Raw genomic sequence first — 19,947 nt, forward strand, 5'->3', positions numbered from 1 at the left:
TACATCTTCATTTGCACCAATTCCTGCTTTGGTCTGTCATACATATCAAAAGGAAACAAAATGATTAAAATACATTTTGGTGTGACTCAAAGTCAAATTGAAGGTAAAATACAAAGATACCATTTTATGAATCCATGTTGTTATCTTTGCAATATACACAATCATTTCACTGTTGCTATGAGGGCAATCTTGTTGCTAAGCATATTTGCATACATTTTTGAAAGTTTATTTGCTACCTACCCATCAGCTATCTATGGCCTTTGGCTATAATACAGGCATTTGGCTATAATACAGGCCTTTGGCTATAATTGCTAATGTTGTGGTCATGGTTGCTGGGGCCAGTTGTGTAAATACATGTACAATGTATGCTTTGAACAATATCTACAGAAAAACACCTCCAAAAAATATCTGCACAAAATTTCATTTAGCAGGTAGAATTTGAGATATAAGTTTTTGCCCAGAGAGTAACATTTTTATACCTAATTTTCATATCACTGATGGGGGGGGGGGGGGGGGGGGGGGGGTCATCATGTTATGAACACTTCTTCACCTTCATATCCCCAGATGCATTCCAAAATATTTTTTTACCAAAAAGTTACATTTGTATACCTAATTTGCTGTGATCACTATGTCATGAACAATCATTAATCTACACTTCCTAAAGAACATCCACACCTCATTTCAGGCCAATCTACCAGTACATGTAGTTTTGCAGTTTAAGGTTTTTTTTACCAAAAATTACATACAACGGGACACAAAACTTACATTTCCATTTCAACAATTTTCCATCTACATACCCTAAGTAATGTCCCCTTCAAATATCAGGGCAATCAGTTGAGTGGTTTCTGACTTCAAGTCTTCAAGACTTCAAGTCAGACAGACTGACAGACACTTTGCTATGCTTACTATTCTCAAAACAAAGATATGTAGCAAGTTTCATTAGACTTTAACAATGTAGTTTTGAGATAGTGTATCCTCAGACAGAGAAGAAGACAGGCAGACAGACAGACAGCCAGACACACTCACTCACTCACTCACTCACTCACTCACTCAAACAGACATTTCTCAATGTCTATAGCACTTCTGAACTATTCATGTAAATTCACTTGTTCTACATGAAACTAACCTGCTCTGTGGAGTTTGTTTTATCTCCTGTACCTGTTGACAGTATTGCTGTTACCCCTACTTTTATTCTTGGTTTACAGGACTTGGGCCTCAATGGCAGCAATGTCACAGTCTTAGGATTGGGGTAGGCACTCGTTACTAGTGGTTTCTGTAAATTTTTCTGTCTTTTGTATAAATAGTTAGTGTCTGGGATAACTCTGAAAGCTTGCTTCATCAGGAATCTTGGTCCCCTGCAGTAGATAAACAGTAAGAATACTTAACACATTTACACACATTCATTTAACAAATCTCAAGTTCTCTAACTTGTATTTCAGGTTTACTAAGTGTTAAGCCTTGGTTGAAAGAGAACTTCAAGATGTCAACATTAGAAGTGTACTGGGTTATACCCTAAATGACACAATGGGAGTATAATGATAGGGTTGGTGTATCCTATATAACACAGTGGGAGTATAAAGATAGGGTTGGTGTATTGAGTTATACCCTAAATGACACAATGGGAGTATAATGATAGGGTTGGTGTATTGAGTTATACCCTAAATGACACAGTGGGAGTATAATGATAGGGTTGGTGTATTGAGTTATACCCTAAATGACACAGTGGGAGTATAATGATAGGGTTGGTGTATTGAGTTATACCCTAAATGACACAGTGGGAGTAAAATGATAGGGTTGGTGTATTGGGTTATACCCTAAATATCACAGTGGGAGTATAATGATAGGGTTGGTGTATTGAGTTATACCCTAAATGACACAATGGGTGTATAATGATAGGGTTGGTGTATTGGGTTATACCCTAAATGACACAATGGGAGTATAATGATAGGGTTGGTGTATTGAATTATACCCTAAATGACACAGTGGGAGTATAATGATAGGGTTGGTGTATTGAGTTATACCCTAAATGACACAGTGGGAGTATAATGATAGGGTTGGTGTATTGAGTTATACCCTAAATGACACAATGGGAGTATAATGATAGGGTTGGTGTATTGGGTTATACCTTAAATGACACAATGGGAGTATAATGATAGGGTTGGTGTATTGAGTTATACCCTAAATGACACAGTGGGAGTATAATGATAGGGTTGGTGTATTGGGTTATACCCTAAATGACACAATGGGAGTATAATGATAGGGTTGGTGTATTGGGTTATATCCTAAATGACACAGTGGGAGTATAATGATAGGGTTGGTGTATTGGGTTATACCCTAAATGACACAATGGGAGTATAATGATAGGGTTGGTGTATTGGGTTATACCATAAATGACACAATGGGTGTATAATGATAGGGTTGGTATATTGGGTTATACCCTAAATGACACAATGGGAGTATAATGATAGGGTTGGTGTATTGGGTTATATCCTAAATGACACAGTGGGAGTATAATGATAGGGTTGGTGTATTGGGTTATACCCTAAATGACACAATGGGAGTATAATGATAGGGTTGGTGTATTGAGTTATACCCTAAATGACACAATGGGTGTATAATGATAGGGTTGGTATATTGGGTTATACCCTAAATGACACAATGGGAGTATAATGATAGGGTTGGTGTATTGAGTTATACCCTAAATGACACAATGGGTGTATAATGATAGGGTTGGTGTATTGGGTTATACCCTAAATGACACAGTGGGAGTATAATGATAGGGTTGGTGTATTGAGTTATACCTTAAATGACACAATGGGTGTATAATGATAGGGTTGGTGTATTGAGTTATACCTTAAATGACACAATGGGTGTATAATGATAGGGTTGGTGTATTGAGTTATACCTTAAATGACACAATGGGTGTATAATGATAGGGTTGGTGTATTGAGTTATACCTTAAATGACACAATGGGTGTATAATGATAGGGTTGGTGTATTGAGTTATACCTTAAATGACACAATGGGTGTATAATGATAGGGTTGGTGTATTGAGTTATACCTTAAATGACACAATGGGTGTATAATGATAGGGTTGGTGTATTGAGTTATACCTTAAATGACACAATGGGTGTATAATGATAGGGTTGGTGTATTGAGTTATACCTTAAATGACACAATGGGTGTATAATGATAGGGTTGGTGTATTGAGTTATACCTTAAATGACACAGTGGGAGTATAATGATAGGGTTGGTGTATTGAGTTATACCCTAAATGACACAGTGGGAGTATAATGATAGGGTTGGTGTATTGAGTTATACCCTAAATGACACAATGGGTGTATAATGATAGGGTTGGTATATTGGGTTATACCCTAAATGACACAATGGGAGTATAATGATAGGGTTGGTGTATTGAGTTATACCCTAAATGACACAATGGGAGTATAATGATAGGGTTGGTGTATTGGGTTATACCCTAAATGACACAATGGGAGTATAATGATAGGGTTGGTGTATTGAGTTATACCCTAAATGACACAATGGGAGTATAATGATAGGGTTGGTGTATTGGGTTATACCCTAAATGACACAATGGGAGTATAATGATAGGGTTGGTGTATTGGGTTATATCCTAAATGACACAGTGGGAGTATAATGATAGGGTTGGTGTATTGAGTTATACCCTAAATGACACAATGGGAGTATAATGATAGGGTTGGTGTATTGGGTTATATCCTAAATGACACAGTGGGAGTATAATGATAGGGTTGGTGTTTTGAGTTATACCCTAAATGACACAGTGGGAGTATAATGATAGGGTTGGTGTATTGAGTTATACCCTAAATGACACAATGGGAGTATAAAGATAGGGTTGGTGTATTGAGTTATACCCTAAATGACACAGTGGGAGTATAATGATAGGGTTGGTGTATTGAGTTATACCCTAAATGACACAATGGGAGTATAATGATAGGGTTGGTGTATTGAGTTATACCCTAAATGACACAATGGGAGTATAATGATAGGGTTGGTGTATTGGGTTATACCCTAAATATCACAGTGGGAGTATAATGATAGGGTTGGTGTATTGGGTTATACCCTAAATATCACAGTGGGAGTATAATGATAGGGTTGGTGTATTGAGTTATACCCTAAATGACACAATGGGAGTATAATGATAGGGTTGGTGTATTGGGTTATACCCTAAATGACACAATGGGAGTATAATGATAGGGTTGGTGTATTGAGTTATACCCTAAATGACACAATGGGAGTATAATGATAGGGTTGGTGTATTGGGTTATACCCTAAATATCACAGTGGGAGTATAATGATAGGGTTGGTGTATTGGGTTATACCCTAAATATCACAGTGGGAGTATAATGATAGGGTTGGTGTATTGAGTTATACCCTAAATGACACAGTGGGAGTATAATGATAGGGTTGGTGTATTGGGTTATACCCTAAATGACACAGTGGGAGTATAATGATAGGGTTGGTGTATTGAGTTATACCCTAAATGACACAATGGGAGTATAATGATAGGGTTGGTGTATTGAGTTATATCCTAAATGACACAATGGGAGTATAATGATAGGGTTGGTGTATTGGGTTATACCTTAAATGACACAATGGGAGTATAATGATAGGGTTGGTGTATTGAGTTATACCCTAAATGACACAATGGGAGTATAATGATAGGGTTGGTGTATTGAGTTATATCCTAAATGACACAATGGGAGTATAATGATAGGGTTGGTGTATTGGGTTATACCCTAAATGACACAATGGGAGTATAATGATAGGGTTGGTGTATTGAGTTATACCCTAAATGACACAATGGGAGTATAATGATAGGGTTGGTGTATTGAGTTATACCCTAAATATCACAGTGGGAGTATAATGATAGGGTTGGTGTATTGGGTTATACCCTAAATGACACAGTGGGAGTATAATGATAGGGTTGGTGTATTGAGTTATATCCTAAATGACACAATGGGAGTATAATGATAGGGTTGGTGTATTGGGTTATACCCTAAATGACACAATGGGAGTATAATGATAGGGTTGGTGTATTGAGTTATACCCTAAATGACACAATGGGAGTATAATGATAGGGTTGGTGTATTGGGTTATACCCTAAATGACACAGTGGGAGTATAATGATAGGGTTGGTGTATTGAGTTATACCCTAAATGACACAATGGGAGTATAATGATAGGGTTGGTGTATTGAGTTATATCCTAAATGACACAATGGGAGTATAATGATAGGGTTGGTGTATTGGGTTATACCCTAAATGACACAATGGGAGTATAATGATAGGGTTGGTGTATTGAGTTATACCCTAAATGACACAATGGGAGTATAATGATAGGGTTGGTGTATTGGGTTATACCCTAAATGACACAGTGGGAGTATAATGATAGGGTTGGTGTATTGAGTTATACCCTAAATGACACAATGGATGTATAATGATAGGGTTGGTGTATTGGGTTATACCCTAAATGACACAATGGGAGTATAATGATAGGGTTGGTGTATTGAGTTATACCCTAAATGACACAGTGGGAGTATAATGATAGGGTTGGTATATTGAGTTATACCCTAAATGACACAGTGGGAGTATAATGATAGGGTTGGTGTATTGAGTTATACCCTAAATGACACAATGGGAGTATAATGATAGGGTTGGTGTATTGAGTTATACCCTAAATGACACAATGGGAGTATAATGATAGGGTTGGTGTATTGGGTTATACCCTAAATGACACAATGGGAGTATAATGATAGGGTTGGTGTATTGAGTTATACCCTAAATGACACAGTGGGAGTATAATGATAGGGTTGGTGTATTGGGTTATACCCTAAATGACACAGTGGGAGTATAATGATAGGGTTGGTGTATTGAGTTATACCCTAAATGACACAATGGGAGTATAATGATAGGGTTGGTGTATTGAGTTATACCCTAAATGACACAGTGGGAGTATAATGATAGGGTTGGTGTATTGAGTTATACCCTAAATGACACAGTGGGAGTATAATGATAGGGTTGGTGTATTGGGTTATACCCTAAATGACACAGTGGGAGTATAATGATAGGGTTGGTGTATTGGGTTATACCCTAAATATCACAGTGGGAGTATAATGATAGGGTTGGTGTATTGGTGTATACCCTAAATGACACAGTGGGAGTATAATGATAGGGTTGGTGTATTGGGTTATACCCTAAATGACACAATGAGAGTATAATGATAGGGTTGGTGTATTGAGTTATACCCTAAATGACACAATGGGAGTATAATGATAGGGTTGGTGTATTGGGTTATACCCTAAATGACACAATGAGAGTATAATGATAGGGTTGGTGTATTGAGTTATACCCTAAATGACACAGTGGGAGTATAATGATAGGGTTGGTATATTGAGTTATATCCTAAATGACACAGTGGGAGTATAATGATAGGGTTGGTGTATTGGGTTATACCCTAAATGACACAATGGGAGTATAGGGTTGGTGTATTGGGTTATACCCTAAATGACACAGTGGGAGTATAATGATAGGGTTGGTGTATTGGGTTATACCCTAAATGACACAGTGGGAGTATAATGATAGGGTTGGTGTATTGGGTTATACCCTAAATATCACAGTGGGAGTATAATGATAGGGTTGGTGTATTGGGTTATACCCTAAATGACACAGTGGGAGTATAATGATAGGGTTGGTGTATTGGGTTATACCCTAAATGACACAGTGGGAGTAAAATGATAGGGTTGGTGTATTGGGTTATACCCTAAATCATTTAGGGTAAATGACACAGTGGGAGTAAAATGATAGGGTTGGTGTATTGGGTTATACCCTAAATGACACAATGGGTGTAAAATGATAGGGTTGGTGTATTGAGTTATACCCTAAATGACACAATGGGAGTATAATGATAGGGTTGGTGTATTGAGTTATACCCTAAATGACACAGTGGGAGTATAATGATAGGGTTGGTGTATTAGGTTATACCCTAAATGACACAATGAGAGTATAATGATAGGGTTGGTGTATTGGGTTATACCCTAAATGACACAGTGGGAGTATAATGATAGGGTTGGTGTATTGGGTTATACCCTAAATATCACAGTGGGAGTATAATGATAGGGTTGGTGTATTGGGTTATACCCTAAATGACACAGTGGGAGTATAATGATAGGGTTGGTGTATTGGGTTATACCCTAAATGACACAGTGGGAGTATAATGATAGGGTTGGTATATTGGGTTATACCCTAAATGACACAATGGGAGTATAATGATAGGGTTGGTGTATTGAGTTATACCCTAAATGACACAGTGGGAGTATAATGATAGGGTTGGTGTATTGAGTTATACCCTAAATGACACAATGGGAGTATAATGATAGGGTTGGTGTATTGGGTTATATCCTAAATGACACAATGGGAGTATAATGATAGGGTTGGTGTATTGGGTTATACCCTAAATGACACAGTGGGAGTATAATGATAGGGTTGGTGTATTGAGTTATACCCTAAATGACACAATGGGAGTATAATGATAGGGTTGGTGTATTGGGTTATACCCTAAATGACACAGTGGGAGTATAATGATAGGGTTGGTGTATTGAGTTATACCCTAAATGACACAATGGGAGTATAATGATAGGGTTGGTGTATTGGGTTATACCCTAAATGACACAGTGGGAGTATAATGATAGGGTTGGTGTATTGAGTTATACCCTAAATGACACAATGGGAGTATAATGATAGGGTTGGTGTATTGGGTTATACCTTAAATGACACAGTGGGAGTATAATGATAGGGTTGGTGTATTGAGTTATACCCTAAATGACACAGTGGGAGTATAATGATAGGGTTGGTGTATTGAGTTATACCTTAAATGACACAATGGGTGTATAATGATAGGGTTGGTGTATTGAGTTATACCCTAAATGATATAATGGGAGTATAATGATAGGGTTGGTGTATTGAGTTATACCCTAAATGACACAATGGGAGTATAATGATAGGGTTGGTGTATTGGGTTATACCCTAAATGACACAGTGGGAGTATAATGATAGGGTTGGTGTATTGGGTTATACCCTAAATGACACAATGGGAGTATAATGATAGGGTTGGTGTATTGGGTTATATCCTAAATGACACAATGGGAGTATAATGATAGGGTTGGTGTATTGGGTTATACCCTAAATGACACAATGGGAGTATAATGATAGGGTTGGTGTATTGGGTTATACCCTAAATGACACAATGGGAGTATAATGATAGGGTTGGTGTATTGAGTTATATCCTAAATGACACAGTGGGAGTATAATGATAGGGTTGGTGTATTGGGTTATACCCTAAATGACACAATGGGAGTATAATGATAGGGTTGGTGTATTGGGTTATACCCTAAATGACACAATGGGAGTATAATGATAGGGTTGGTGTATTGAGTTATATCCTAAATGACACAGTGGGAGTATAATGATAGGGTTGGTGTATTGGGTTATACCCTAAATGACACAGTGGGAGTATAATGATAGGGTTGGTGTATTGAGTTATATCCTAAATGACACAGTGGGAGTATAATGATAGGGTTGGTGTATTGAGTTATATCCTAAATGACACAGTGGGAGTATAATGATAGGGTTGGTGTATTGAGTTATATCCTAAATGACACAATGGGAGTATAATGATAGGGTTGGTGTATTGGGTTATACCCTAAATGACACAATGGGAGTATAATGATAGGGTTGGTGTATTGAGTTATATCCTAAATGACACAATGGGAGTATAATGATAGGGTTGGTGTATTGGGTTATACCCTAAATGACACAATGGGAGTATAATGATAGGGTTGGTGTATTGAGTTATATCCTAAATGACACAGTGGGAGTATAATGATAGGGTTGGTGTATTGGGTTATACCCTAAATGACACAGTGGGAGTATAATGATAGGGTTGGTGTATTGGGTTATACCCTAAATGACACAGTGGGAGTATAATGATAGGGTTGGTGTATTGAGTTATACCCTAAATGACACAATGGGAGTATAATGATAGGGTTGGTGTATTGAGTTATATCCTAAATGACACAGTGGGAGTATAATGATAGGGTTGGTGTATTGAGTTATATCCTAAATGACACAGTGGGAGTATAATGATAGGGTTGGTGTATTGGGTTATACCCTAAATGACACAGTGGGAGTATAATGATAGGGTTGGTGTATTGAGTTATACCCTAAATGACACAATGGGTGTATAATGATAGGGTTGGTGTATTGAGTTATACCCTAAATGACACAATGGGAGTATAATGATAGGGTTGGTGTATTGAGTTATATCCTAAATGACACAGTGGGAGTATAATGATAGGGTTGGTGTATTGGGTTATACCCTAAATGACACAGTGGGAGTATAATGATAGGGTTGGTGTATTGGGTTATACCCTAAATGACACAATGAGAGTATAATGATAGGGTTGGTGTATTGAGTTATACCCTAAATGACACAATGGGAGTATAATGATAGGGTTGGTGTATTGAGTTATATCCTAAATGACACAATGGGAGTATAATGATAGGGTTGGTATATTGGGTTATACCCTAAATGACACAATGGGAGTATAATGATAGGGTTGGTGTATTGGGTTATACCCTAAATGACACAGTGGGAGTATAATGATAGGGTTGGTGTATTGAGTTATACCCTAAATGACACAATGGGTGTATAATGATAGGGTTGGTGTATTGAGTTATACCCTAAATGACACAATGGGAGTATAATGATAGGGTTGGTGTATTGGGTTATACCCTAAATGACACAGTGGGAGTATAATGATAGGGTTGGTGTATTGGGTTATACCCTAAATGACACAATGGGAGTATAATGATAGGGTTGGTGTATTGAGTTATACCTTAAATGACACAATGGGTGTATAATGATAGGGTTGGTGTATTGGGTTATACCTTAAATGACACAATGGGAGTATAATGATAGGGTTGGTGTATTGAGTTATATCCTAAATGACACAATGGGAGTATAATGATAGGGTTGGTGTATTGGGTTATACCCTAAATGACACAGTGGGAGTATACACTACTGGAAGAAAAATAGTTCGGGTGAACTCGCGAGGAAAACGCGAGTAAATCGCGATGAAATCGAGGGGACACGCGAGGCGTATTCAACGGCCCCTCGTGTACTCTCGAGTAAACACACGTATACGCGAGTACAGTGGTACATCGCGAGAGACTTCCTCGCGAGTTGATGAATTTCAGTATGACCGGGATCGAGTGTGGATAGCATGCATATGTTTACAGACAAGTCGTGAAACGGGTGCAAGCCTATCTTTTTAGTAGTACACTAGCTCATGTACAAGTAAATGTAGTGTGTTTTACAACACTTTCGTCTTGTATGTCGGATTGTAATCATGACACATCGAAGCCCATCGTTGCATTGTTATTGTCCTGCTTGTGTTACTTACGAATATGCCTCACTTCATTCTCTACCTTCATGCCGTGTCTATTGTGAAACCTTGTTTTCAAATACCTTTAATAATTCACTGTAAGCAGCGTGTGAGCCTGGTGTGTGAAATTTGGTCATTTTTCGATACAAATATTCCTTTACCCGTCTTCGTAATCGAAAGACCAGTGATAGTGCACAGTGCTGTGCATAAAGTGAGAGAAGGGGTATACTCATAAAATGGAACAGCCAGCTTGTACATTATGGGGCGTCGCGATCAAACATGGCGGCGTTTGTAACTTCGGCCGTTTGGAACTGGAAAGGTTCCGATTTCGACACTTTTTTGCAATCTTACAGTCGGCTACTATCGTCAAAGAGATGTAAAATGGGCACATATTCGATCGATTGCTAATATTGTATCATTGCGAATGGAATTATTCTGTAGTTGGTGCGAGTGCATTTATGCATTCGCAGTTATTATTCTGTAGTGTAATTGGTGCGAGTGCATTTCTGCACTCGCAGTTGAGATAGGATTATGACGTATCATTAAGAAACTCTCGGAATAGGAACAGTCTAGTATTCAATGCAAACATCAGTTCAGCCCCCCCCCCCTCCCCCTTACAAATTTAAATGGAAGTGGTTGTACAATGGATGGATGGATGTGTGACTAATAAAAGAATGATGTAAAATACTATCGTAAAATTGTTGTTCGTGTTCTTCTATGTCACTGTCAGGTTACGTACGGTAACCAAGAAAAATGCCAACATTGATTTGGTAGTTCTCTTTTGGGAAGATGTAGTGGGCCTTTTAGTTTGCGCTGATAAAATCAGCTAATTCAGTGGTAAAGGACACTGAATTTCGGGCGAAGTGCCTGAATTTTTTTTTAATGTTTTGCCGACATTGCAATACTGTGACATGCCAAATCTGGATGAGTGATAGGATGCTGTTTTCTTCGGCTTTATAAAATAGTATTTGCTGTTAGACGATAGTCTGGCATCCATCAAAGCCTGACATAAGTTTCGCGTGTACAGCAATGGCATTTTTGTCACGAGGATTGTTATGTTGACGGTGAAGGGTATAAACACCACCAACTCGAAGTTCTTCGCTTCCGTAGCGGCATCCCGACAACAGATTATGACTTGGACCATACTGTACTGAAAGCTGGGAAAGTTCGAACATAACTGCATCTGTCTCTGGAAAGTCTCATTTTATAGTGATAACAACCAAAATTTCAGCAGAATGGTTGACATTATGTTCAATTTATTCATTGAAAATTAGCAATTTCGAAGTACCGCCAAAGTTGTTTGTCCCCTTTCAGATGCTGTACATGTATAACGTTCTAGGGTGTGTTGGGGCTGAATGATTGACATCGACAAGCTACACTTTTAATTTATCCACGTAACTCTCATGGGCATTAATAAGCTACACTTTTAATTTATTCACGTAACTCTCATGGACATTTTGCGACTACTGTCAAAGTTGCCCGTCTCCTTTGCAACAAGTTTGTAGTTGTGTAGGCTACATACGAATGATAAGTAAGACGCCAGATTAATGTATATTGATGATCAAAACGCTCTTTTTGAATACTGTAAATGAGAGTTCCAAATCAAGAAAAGTTGGGTAAGTTGCATTGTATGAGCAAAAAAATTGACGGTCGAAAAATGAAAATTAAAGTGAGTCTAAGTTGAAATAAACTTACGTCATTACGTTTTCCAATCAACAAACCAACGAGCAGGTGAAATACGTAATAGACTTGAAAATGACGATGACATTATTACTTTGGAAAGGCATTTCGATTGCGACCACAATGATAACAACAATAATAATAACACAAACAACAGTGACAATAATAATAATAATAACAATAACAACGACAATAAACATGGCCTCAGAGAATAGGGTAGGTAGGTCGGTATTTTTTAATTCATCTTAACTGAATGTGTTCTTGAAAGACGTTGTTTCAACTCGAAATGTTGGTCACACAAATAATGTGTGTTCACTGCACTAATAATATCCATGGTAACAATACAGAAGGTAAGAAGTGTGGCAATTTGACTTGTGAAAATCAAATTGGTGGATGTTTGTCGCGGCGACTCGCGAGTTACTGGTAGTTTCTCGCGAGTTACTGGTAGTTTCTCGCGAGTTACTGATAGTTTCTCGCGTGTATCACATTGTGTTCGTCGTCGACTTTATAATGTTGAATACATGTATGCCAGTCTAGAAAGAGTATGATATAAACAGTTGGATGATGGATGATGTTTAACGAATATAACATATTTTGGTCAGTATAAACAAGAACTCAATTCATATTATCTGAGTCGTTAGATATTAAATTCCATGTTTTAAGACAAGGCAGTGTTGGGGTCAAAGTTTAATGAGGACAGGCAGACAACCAAATAGTAGTAGTAGTAGTAGTTGTTATTGTTTTGTTGTTGTTGTTGTTGTTGTTGTTGTTTATTTATTTATTATAGTGACCGGAGGTAATGAGGTACCTCCAAGCCCAAGGGCTTATACTATCAATTGCATTGACCCGTCCCGTTTGAGGGAACTAGACACATCAAGATAACTGTGGTCTTCACAACATTATTTTGCATAAATTTCACCAGTGGGATCTGAAGTGGGGTTTCAAAGATATCGGCACTGCGGGAAATCAAAACACTTCTCTGTGCCATATCAAAGCGTCATGGATACTGTTTCAACTTCCATATTTTGACTGTCGCACTACGACAGTGATGAACACGTTTAGCGGCTTTCACAGTCATTCATGTTTCAATATCACTTAAAAACATCTACAAATCTGTTGGAATTACTAAACTATTGCTGAATAATTATTTCAGGCGATCGAACTTTTTGGTTTTCACGTTAAACAGGAGTTCTTGAAATCAAAAGACTTTTTACGATGTGTTTTGTCGTCCCGACTATCCCGATGATACTTGGACGCACACGTCAACCAATTTCTTCCGATTTGGATGATACACGTAAACCGACTGCCAAAGCAAGGGATTACACTGTACATGTAATATTGCAGACATTGTTTTTTTTCTTGTACCTGCAACTCTAGCTTTGAGGATTACCTTATGCCAAATTCTAGACGGGTAGGCTGTTTAGACACGATGAGGGTCCAACTTACGCAAATATAAACAACACACTACATTCTATACGTATACTACGTACGTAACGGCATGTGACATTGTCAACGAAAATTACCAAAGGTGCCATGGTACAAGCCGATCGATCGTTCAATCGTAGTGGCAACACATAGGACATTCAAGACGTAACAGATACTCACTACATGCAGGACACACTTCAAGTTCAGTTACAGTCACTAATACCAAGCTAATAGGTAATACGTAGGCTAAAACCATCGATGGTTCAGCAAGAATTATGAGACACTCCCGACAGTTTAAAACTAAGACCAAAACCAGAACTTCAAAATCAACATGTACAATGTACAAATCAAGAACAGTTTTTTGTAACACAGACTCTTCATCTGTCAAAGTTGGCGGAGGAAATACATGGTAGTTGAAAAAGTATGCAATGACGCTTTGTTATGGTACAGAGAAGTGTTTTGATTTCCCGCAGTGCCGATATCTTAGAAACCCTACTTACAGATCCATATCCCACTGGTGAAATTTACGTAAAATAATGTTGTGAAGACCACAGTTATCACAATGTACCTAGTTCCTTCAAACGGGTCAACGCAATAAGTCACCTTGAACAAAAAAGGATATATTTACAATATATCCTGGTTACAGTTCAAAAAAGGAATTGTACATGCAGTGTTGGAAAAATTAAATTAACTCCGATACAAAGTTTCACTCCGACTTAAAAAAATTAGCTTTGATGAATTTTGCCGTATTCCTAACCTGTTTTGTCATCAAGTACTTCAGTTTCACATTGTCAGACAGTGCGATGTACTCAGTGTTATTTTCTGTGCTAATATAAATGGTACGTATGTCATCATAAAGACTACAATATAGAATATAGTGAATCTCATTTTCTATAGCATTTTGGTTACAAAATACACAAAGTCTATCAACCACTGGTTCATTTCTGTATCTCCCAGTTTCTAAACGTCTATATGTCAATGGTATGCGGCGAACTCAAACTTCAATGATGATGAAATCACCAGGCTCTTCCAGTCAGTAATCATCCTCCCGGTGCTGTGTGTACCATGTGGTATGCAGTGAGAACTTGACACAAACAGTGTGGGCATTCGTGTGGACGTCCTTTCACATGTGGTTTCGACGCTGTTGCTTCCCATCCTACCTAGCGAGTACATTGTATAAAAGTGAAGAATTCGATGGTGAACAGTTAGATTACAAAGCAAAAAGTTCTAATTAAAGTACAACATAAATCCGTCTGTAAGGTTTACTGTATGCTGTGAAAACACAACGTACGTAGATTGCCGTTTCACCGTGATAACTACTTCCCTTTTTTCACGATCAACCCGTAAATGTTTACAATCGTCACAAATAAATTCGTAGCTAACAATCAATCAATCAATCAGTCAGTCAGTCAGTCAGTCAGTCAGGCAGTCAGTCAGTCAGGCAGTCAATCAATCAACCAATAAGTCAGTTAGTTGAAATCCCATGAATGTTGCTTACCTTCAAATGCATTTGCTCCTTGTTCAAATCCTATAGAACGATATCCATACTCGCGTTTACTCGAAACTCGCGTGTGTGTACACGTAATGTCAACACGCGAGTCAACACGCGAGTCAACATTTTCGCTCGCGATTTCACTGATAGACTCCCCCCGATTTCCTCGGGATTTACTCGCGAGTTAATCGCGATATACCGGAACTATTTTTCTTCCAGTAGTGTAATGATAGGGTTGGTATATTGAGTTATATCCTAAATGACACAATGGGAGTATAATGATAGGGTTGGTGTATTGGGTTATACCCTAAATGACACAATGGGAGTATAATGATAGGGTTGGTGTATTGAGTTATACCCTAAATGACACAGTGGGAGTATAATGATAGGGTTGGTGTATTGAGTTATACCCTAAATGACACAGTGGGAGTATAATGATAGGGTTGGTGTATTGAGTTATATCCTAAATGACACAATGGGAGTATAATGATAGGGTTGGTGTATTGGGTTATACCCTAAATGACACAGTGTGAGTATAATGATAGGGTTGGTGTATTGAGTTATACCCTAAATGACACAATGGGAGTATAATGATAGGGTTGGTGTATTGGGTTATATCCTAAATGACACAATGGGTGTATAATGATAGGGTTGGTATATTGGGTTATACCCTAAATGACACAGTGGGAGTATAATGATAGGGTTGGTGTATTGAGTTATACCCTAAATGACACAATGGGAGTATAATGATAGGGTTGGTGTATTGGGTTATACCCTAAATGACACAATGGGAGTATAATGATAGGGTTGGTGTATTGGGTTATACCCTAAATGACACAATGGGAGTATAATGATAGGGTTGGTATATTGGGTTATACCCTAAATGACACAGTGTGAGTATAATGATAGGGTTGGTGTATTGAGTTATACCCTAAATGACACAATGGGAGTATAATGATAGGGTTGGTGTATTGGGTTATACCCTAAATGACACAATGGGAGTATAATGATAGGGTTGGTATATTGGGTTATACCCTAAATGACACAGTGGGAGTATAATGATAGGGTTGGTGTATTGAGTTATACCCTAAATGACACAATGGGAGTATAATGATAGGGTTGGTGTATTGGGTTATACCCTAAATGACACAATGGGAGTATAATGATAGGGTTGGTGTATTGGGTTATACCCTAAATGACACAATGGGAGTATAATGATAGGGTTGGTGTATTGGGTTATACCCTAAATGACACAATGGGAGTATAATGATAGGGTTGGTGTATTGGGTTATATCCTAAATGACACAATGGGAGTATAATGATAGGGTTGGTGTATTGGGTTATACCCTAAATGACACAGTGGGAGTATAATGATAGGGTTGGTGTATTGAGTTATACCCTAAATGACACAATGGGAGTATAATGATAGGGTTGGTGTATTGGGTTATACCCTAAATGACACAATGGGAGTATAATGATAGGGTTGGTGTATTGGGTTATACCCTAAATGACACAATGGGAGTATAATGATAGGGTTGGTGTATTGAGTTATACCTTAAATGACACAATGGGTGTATAATGATAGGGTTGGTGTATTGGGTTATACCTTAAATGACACAATGGGAGTATAATGATAGGGTTGGTGTATTGAGTTATATCCTAAATGACACAATGGGAGTATAATGATAGGGTTGGTGTATTGAGTTATACCCTAAATGACACAATGGGAGTATAATGATAGGGTTGGTGTATTGAGTTATACCCTAAATGACACAATGGGTGTATAATGATAGGGTTGGTGTATTGGGTTATACCCTAAATGACACAGTGGGAGTATAATGATAGGGTTGGTGTATTGGGTTATACCCTAAATGACACAGTGGGAGTATAATGATAGGGTTGGTATATTGAGTTATATCCTAAATGACACAATGGGAGTATAATGATAGGGTTGGTGTATTGGGTTATACCCTAAATGACACAATGGGAGTATAATGATAGGGTTGGTGTATTGAGTTATACCCTAAATGACACAGTGGGAGTATAATGATAGGGTTGGTGTATTGGGTTATACCCTAAATGACACAATGGGAGTATAATGATAGGGTTGGTGTATTGGGTTATACCCTAAATGACACAATGGGAGTATAATGATAGGGTTGGTGTATTGGGTTATACCCTAAATGACACAATGGGAGTATAATGATAGGGTTGGTGTATTGGGTTATACCCTAAATGACACAATGGGAGTATAATGATAGGGTTGGTGTATTGGGTTATACCCTAAATGACACAATGGGAGTATAATGATAGGGTTGGTGTATTGGGTTATATCCTAAATGACACAATGGGAGTATAATGATAGGGTTGGTGTATTGGGTTATACCCTAAATGACACAGTGGGAGTATAATGATAGGGTTGGTGTATTGAGTTATACCCTAAATGACACAATGGGTGTATAATGATAGGGTTGGTGTATTGGGTTATACCCTAAATGACACAATGGGTGTATAATGATAGGGTTGGTGTATTGAGTTATACCCTAAATGACACAGTGGGAGTATAATGATAGGGTTGGTGTATTGAGTTATACCCTAAATGACACAATGGGAGTATAATGATAGGGTTGGTGTATTGAGTTATACCCTAAATGACACAGTGGGAGTATAATGATAGGGTTGGTGTATTGAGTTATACCCTAAATGACACAATGGGAGTATAATGATAGGGTTGGTGTATTGAGTTATACCCTAAATGACACAGTGGGAGTATAATGATAGGGTTGGTGTATTGAGTTATACCTTAAATGACACAGTGGGAGTATAATGATAGGGTTGGTGTATTGAGTTATACCCTAAATGACACAGTGGGAGTATAATGATAGGGTTGGTGTATTGGGTTATACCCTAAATGACACAATGGGAGTATAATGATAGGGTTGGTGTATTGAGTTATACCCTAAATGACACAATGGGAGTATAATGATAGGGTTGGTGTATTGGGTTATACCTTAAATGACACAATGGGAGTATAATGATAGGGTTGGTGTATTGGGTTATACCCTAAATGACACAATGGGTGTATAATGATAGGGTTGGTGTATTGAGTTATACCCTAAATGACACAATGGGAGTATAATGATAGGGTTGGTGTATTGGGTTATACCCTAAATGACACAATGGGAGTATAATGATAGGGTTGGTGTATTGAGTTATACCCTAAATGACACAGTGGGAGTATAATGATAGGGTTGGTGTATTGAGTTATACCCTAAATGACACAATGGGAGTATAATGATAGGGTTGGTGTATTGAGTTATACCCTAAATGACACAATGGGAGTATAATGATAGGGTTGGTGTATTGAGTTATACCCTAAATGACACAATGGGAGTATAATGATAGGGTTGGTGTATTGAGTTATACCCTAAATGACACAGTGGGAGTATAATGATAGGGTTGGTGTATTGGGTTATACCCTAAATGACACAATGGGAGTATAATGATAGGGTTGGTGTATTGAGTTATACCCTAAATGACACAGTGGGAGTATAATGATAGGGTTGGTGTATTGAGTTATACCCTAAATGACACAGTGGGAGTATAATGATAGGGTTGGTGTATTGGGTTATATCCTAAATGACACAGTGGGAGTATAATGATAGGGTTGGTGTATTGAGTTATACCCTAAATGACACAATGGGAGTATAATGATAGGGTTGGTGTATTGAGTTATACCCTAAATGACACAATGGGAGTATAATGATAGGGTTGGTGTATTGAGTTATACCTTAAATGACACAATGGGAGTATAATGATAGGGTTGGTGTATTGGGTTATACCCTAAATGACACAATGGGAGTAAAATGATAGGGTTGGTGTATTGAGTTATACCCTAAATGACACAATGGGAGTATAATGATAGGGTTGGTGTATTGAGTTATACCTTAAATGACACAGTGGGAGTATAATGATAGGGTTGGTGTATTGGGTTATACCCTAAATGATACAATGGGAGTATAATGATAGGGTTGGTGTATTGGTGTATACCCTAAATGACACAATGGGAGTATAATGATAGGGTTGGTGTATTGAGTTATACCCTAAATGACACAATGGGAGTATAATGATAGGGTTGGTGTATTGGTGTATACCCTAAATGACACAATGGGAGTATAATGATAGGGTTGGTGTATTGAGTTATACCCTAAATGACACAATGGGAGTATAATGATAGGGTTGGTGTATTGAGTTATACCTTAAATGACACAATGGGAGTATAATGATAGGGTTGGTGTATTGGGTTATACCCTAAATGACACAGTGGGAGTATAATGATAGGGTTGGTATATTGAGTTATACCCTAAATGACACAATGGGTGTATAATGATAGGGTTGGTGTATTGAGTTATACCTTAAATGACACAATGGGAGTATAATGATAGGGTTGGTGTATTGGGTTATACCCTAAATGACACAATGAGAGTATAATGATAGGGTTGGTGTATTGGGTTATACCCTAAATGACACAATGGGTGTATAATGATAGGGTTGGTGTATTGGGTTATACCCTAAATGACACAATGGGAGTATAATGATAGGGTTGGTGTATTGAGTTATACCCTAAATGACACAATGGGTGTATAATGATAGGGTTGGTGTATTGAGTTATACCCTAAATGACACAATGGGTGTATAATGATAGGGTTGGTGTATTGGGTTATACCCTAAATGACACAATGGGAGTATAATGATAGGGTTGGTGTATTGAGTTATACCCTAAATGACACAATGGGAGTATAATGATAGGGTTGGTGTATTGAGTTATACCCTAAATGACACAGTGGGAGTATAATGATAGGGTTGGT

General features: G+C 37.9%; 1 protein-coding gene across 1 annotated transcript in view; it reads right to left on the reverse strand.

The window, feature by feature from the left end:
- LOC144445553 (regulator of G-protein signaling 22-like) overlaps window positions 1-19,947 on the reverse strand; it is a 78,178-nt gene that overhangs the window by 28,792 nt on the left and 29,439 nt on the right. The window contains exons 8-9 of the mRNA XM_078135153.1: window positions 1,127-1,355; window positions 1-33 (exon numbers count right to left, since the gene is read on the reverse strand). The exon at window positions 1-33 is cut by the window's left edge and continues 215 nt beyond it. Of these exons, the coding sequence (XP_077991279.1) occupies window positions 1-33; window positions 1,127-1,355 (262 nt within the window). The remainder of the gene's footprint in view (window positions 34-1,126; window positions 1,356-19,947) is intronic.

The sequence above is a fragment of the Glandiceps talaboti genome, chromosome 14 (genome assembly GCF_964340395.1).
Source record: "Glandiceps talaboti chromosome 14, keGlaTala1.1, whole genome shotgun sequence".
Lineage (NCBI taxonomy): Eukaryota > Metazoa > Hemichordata > Enteropneusta > Spengelidae > Glandiceps > Glandiceps talaboti.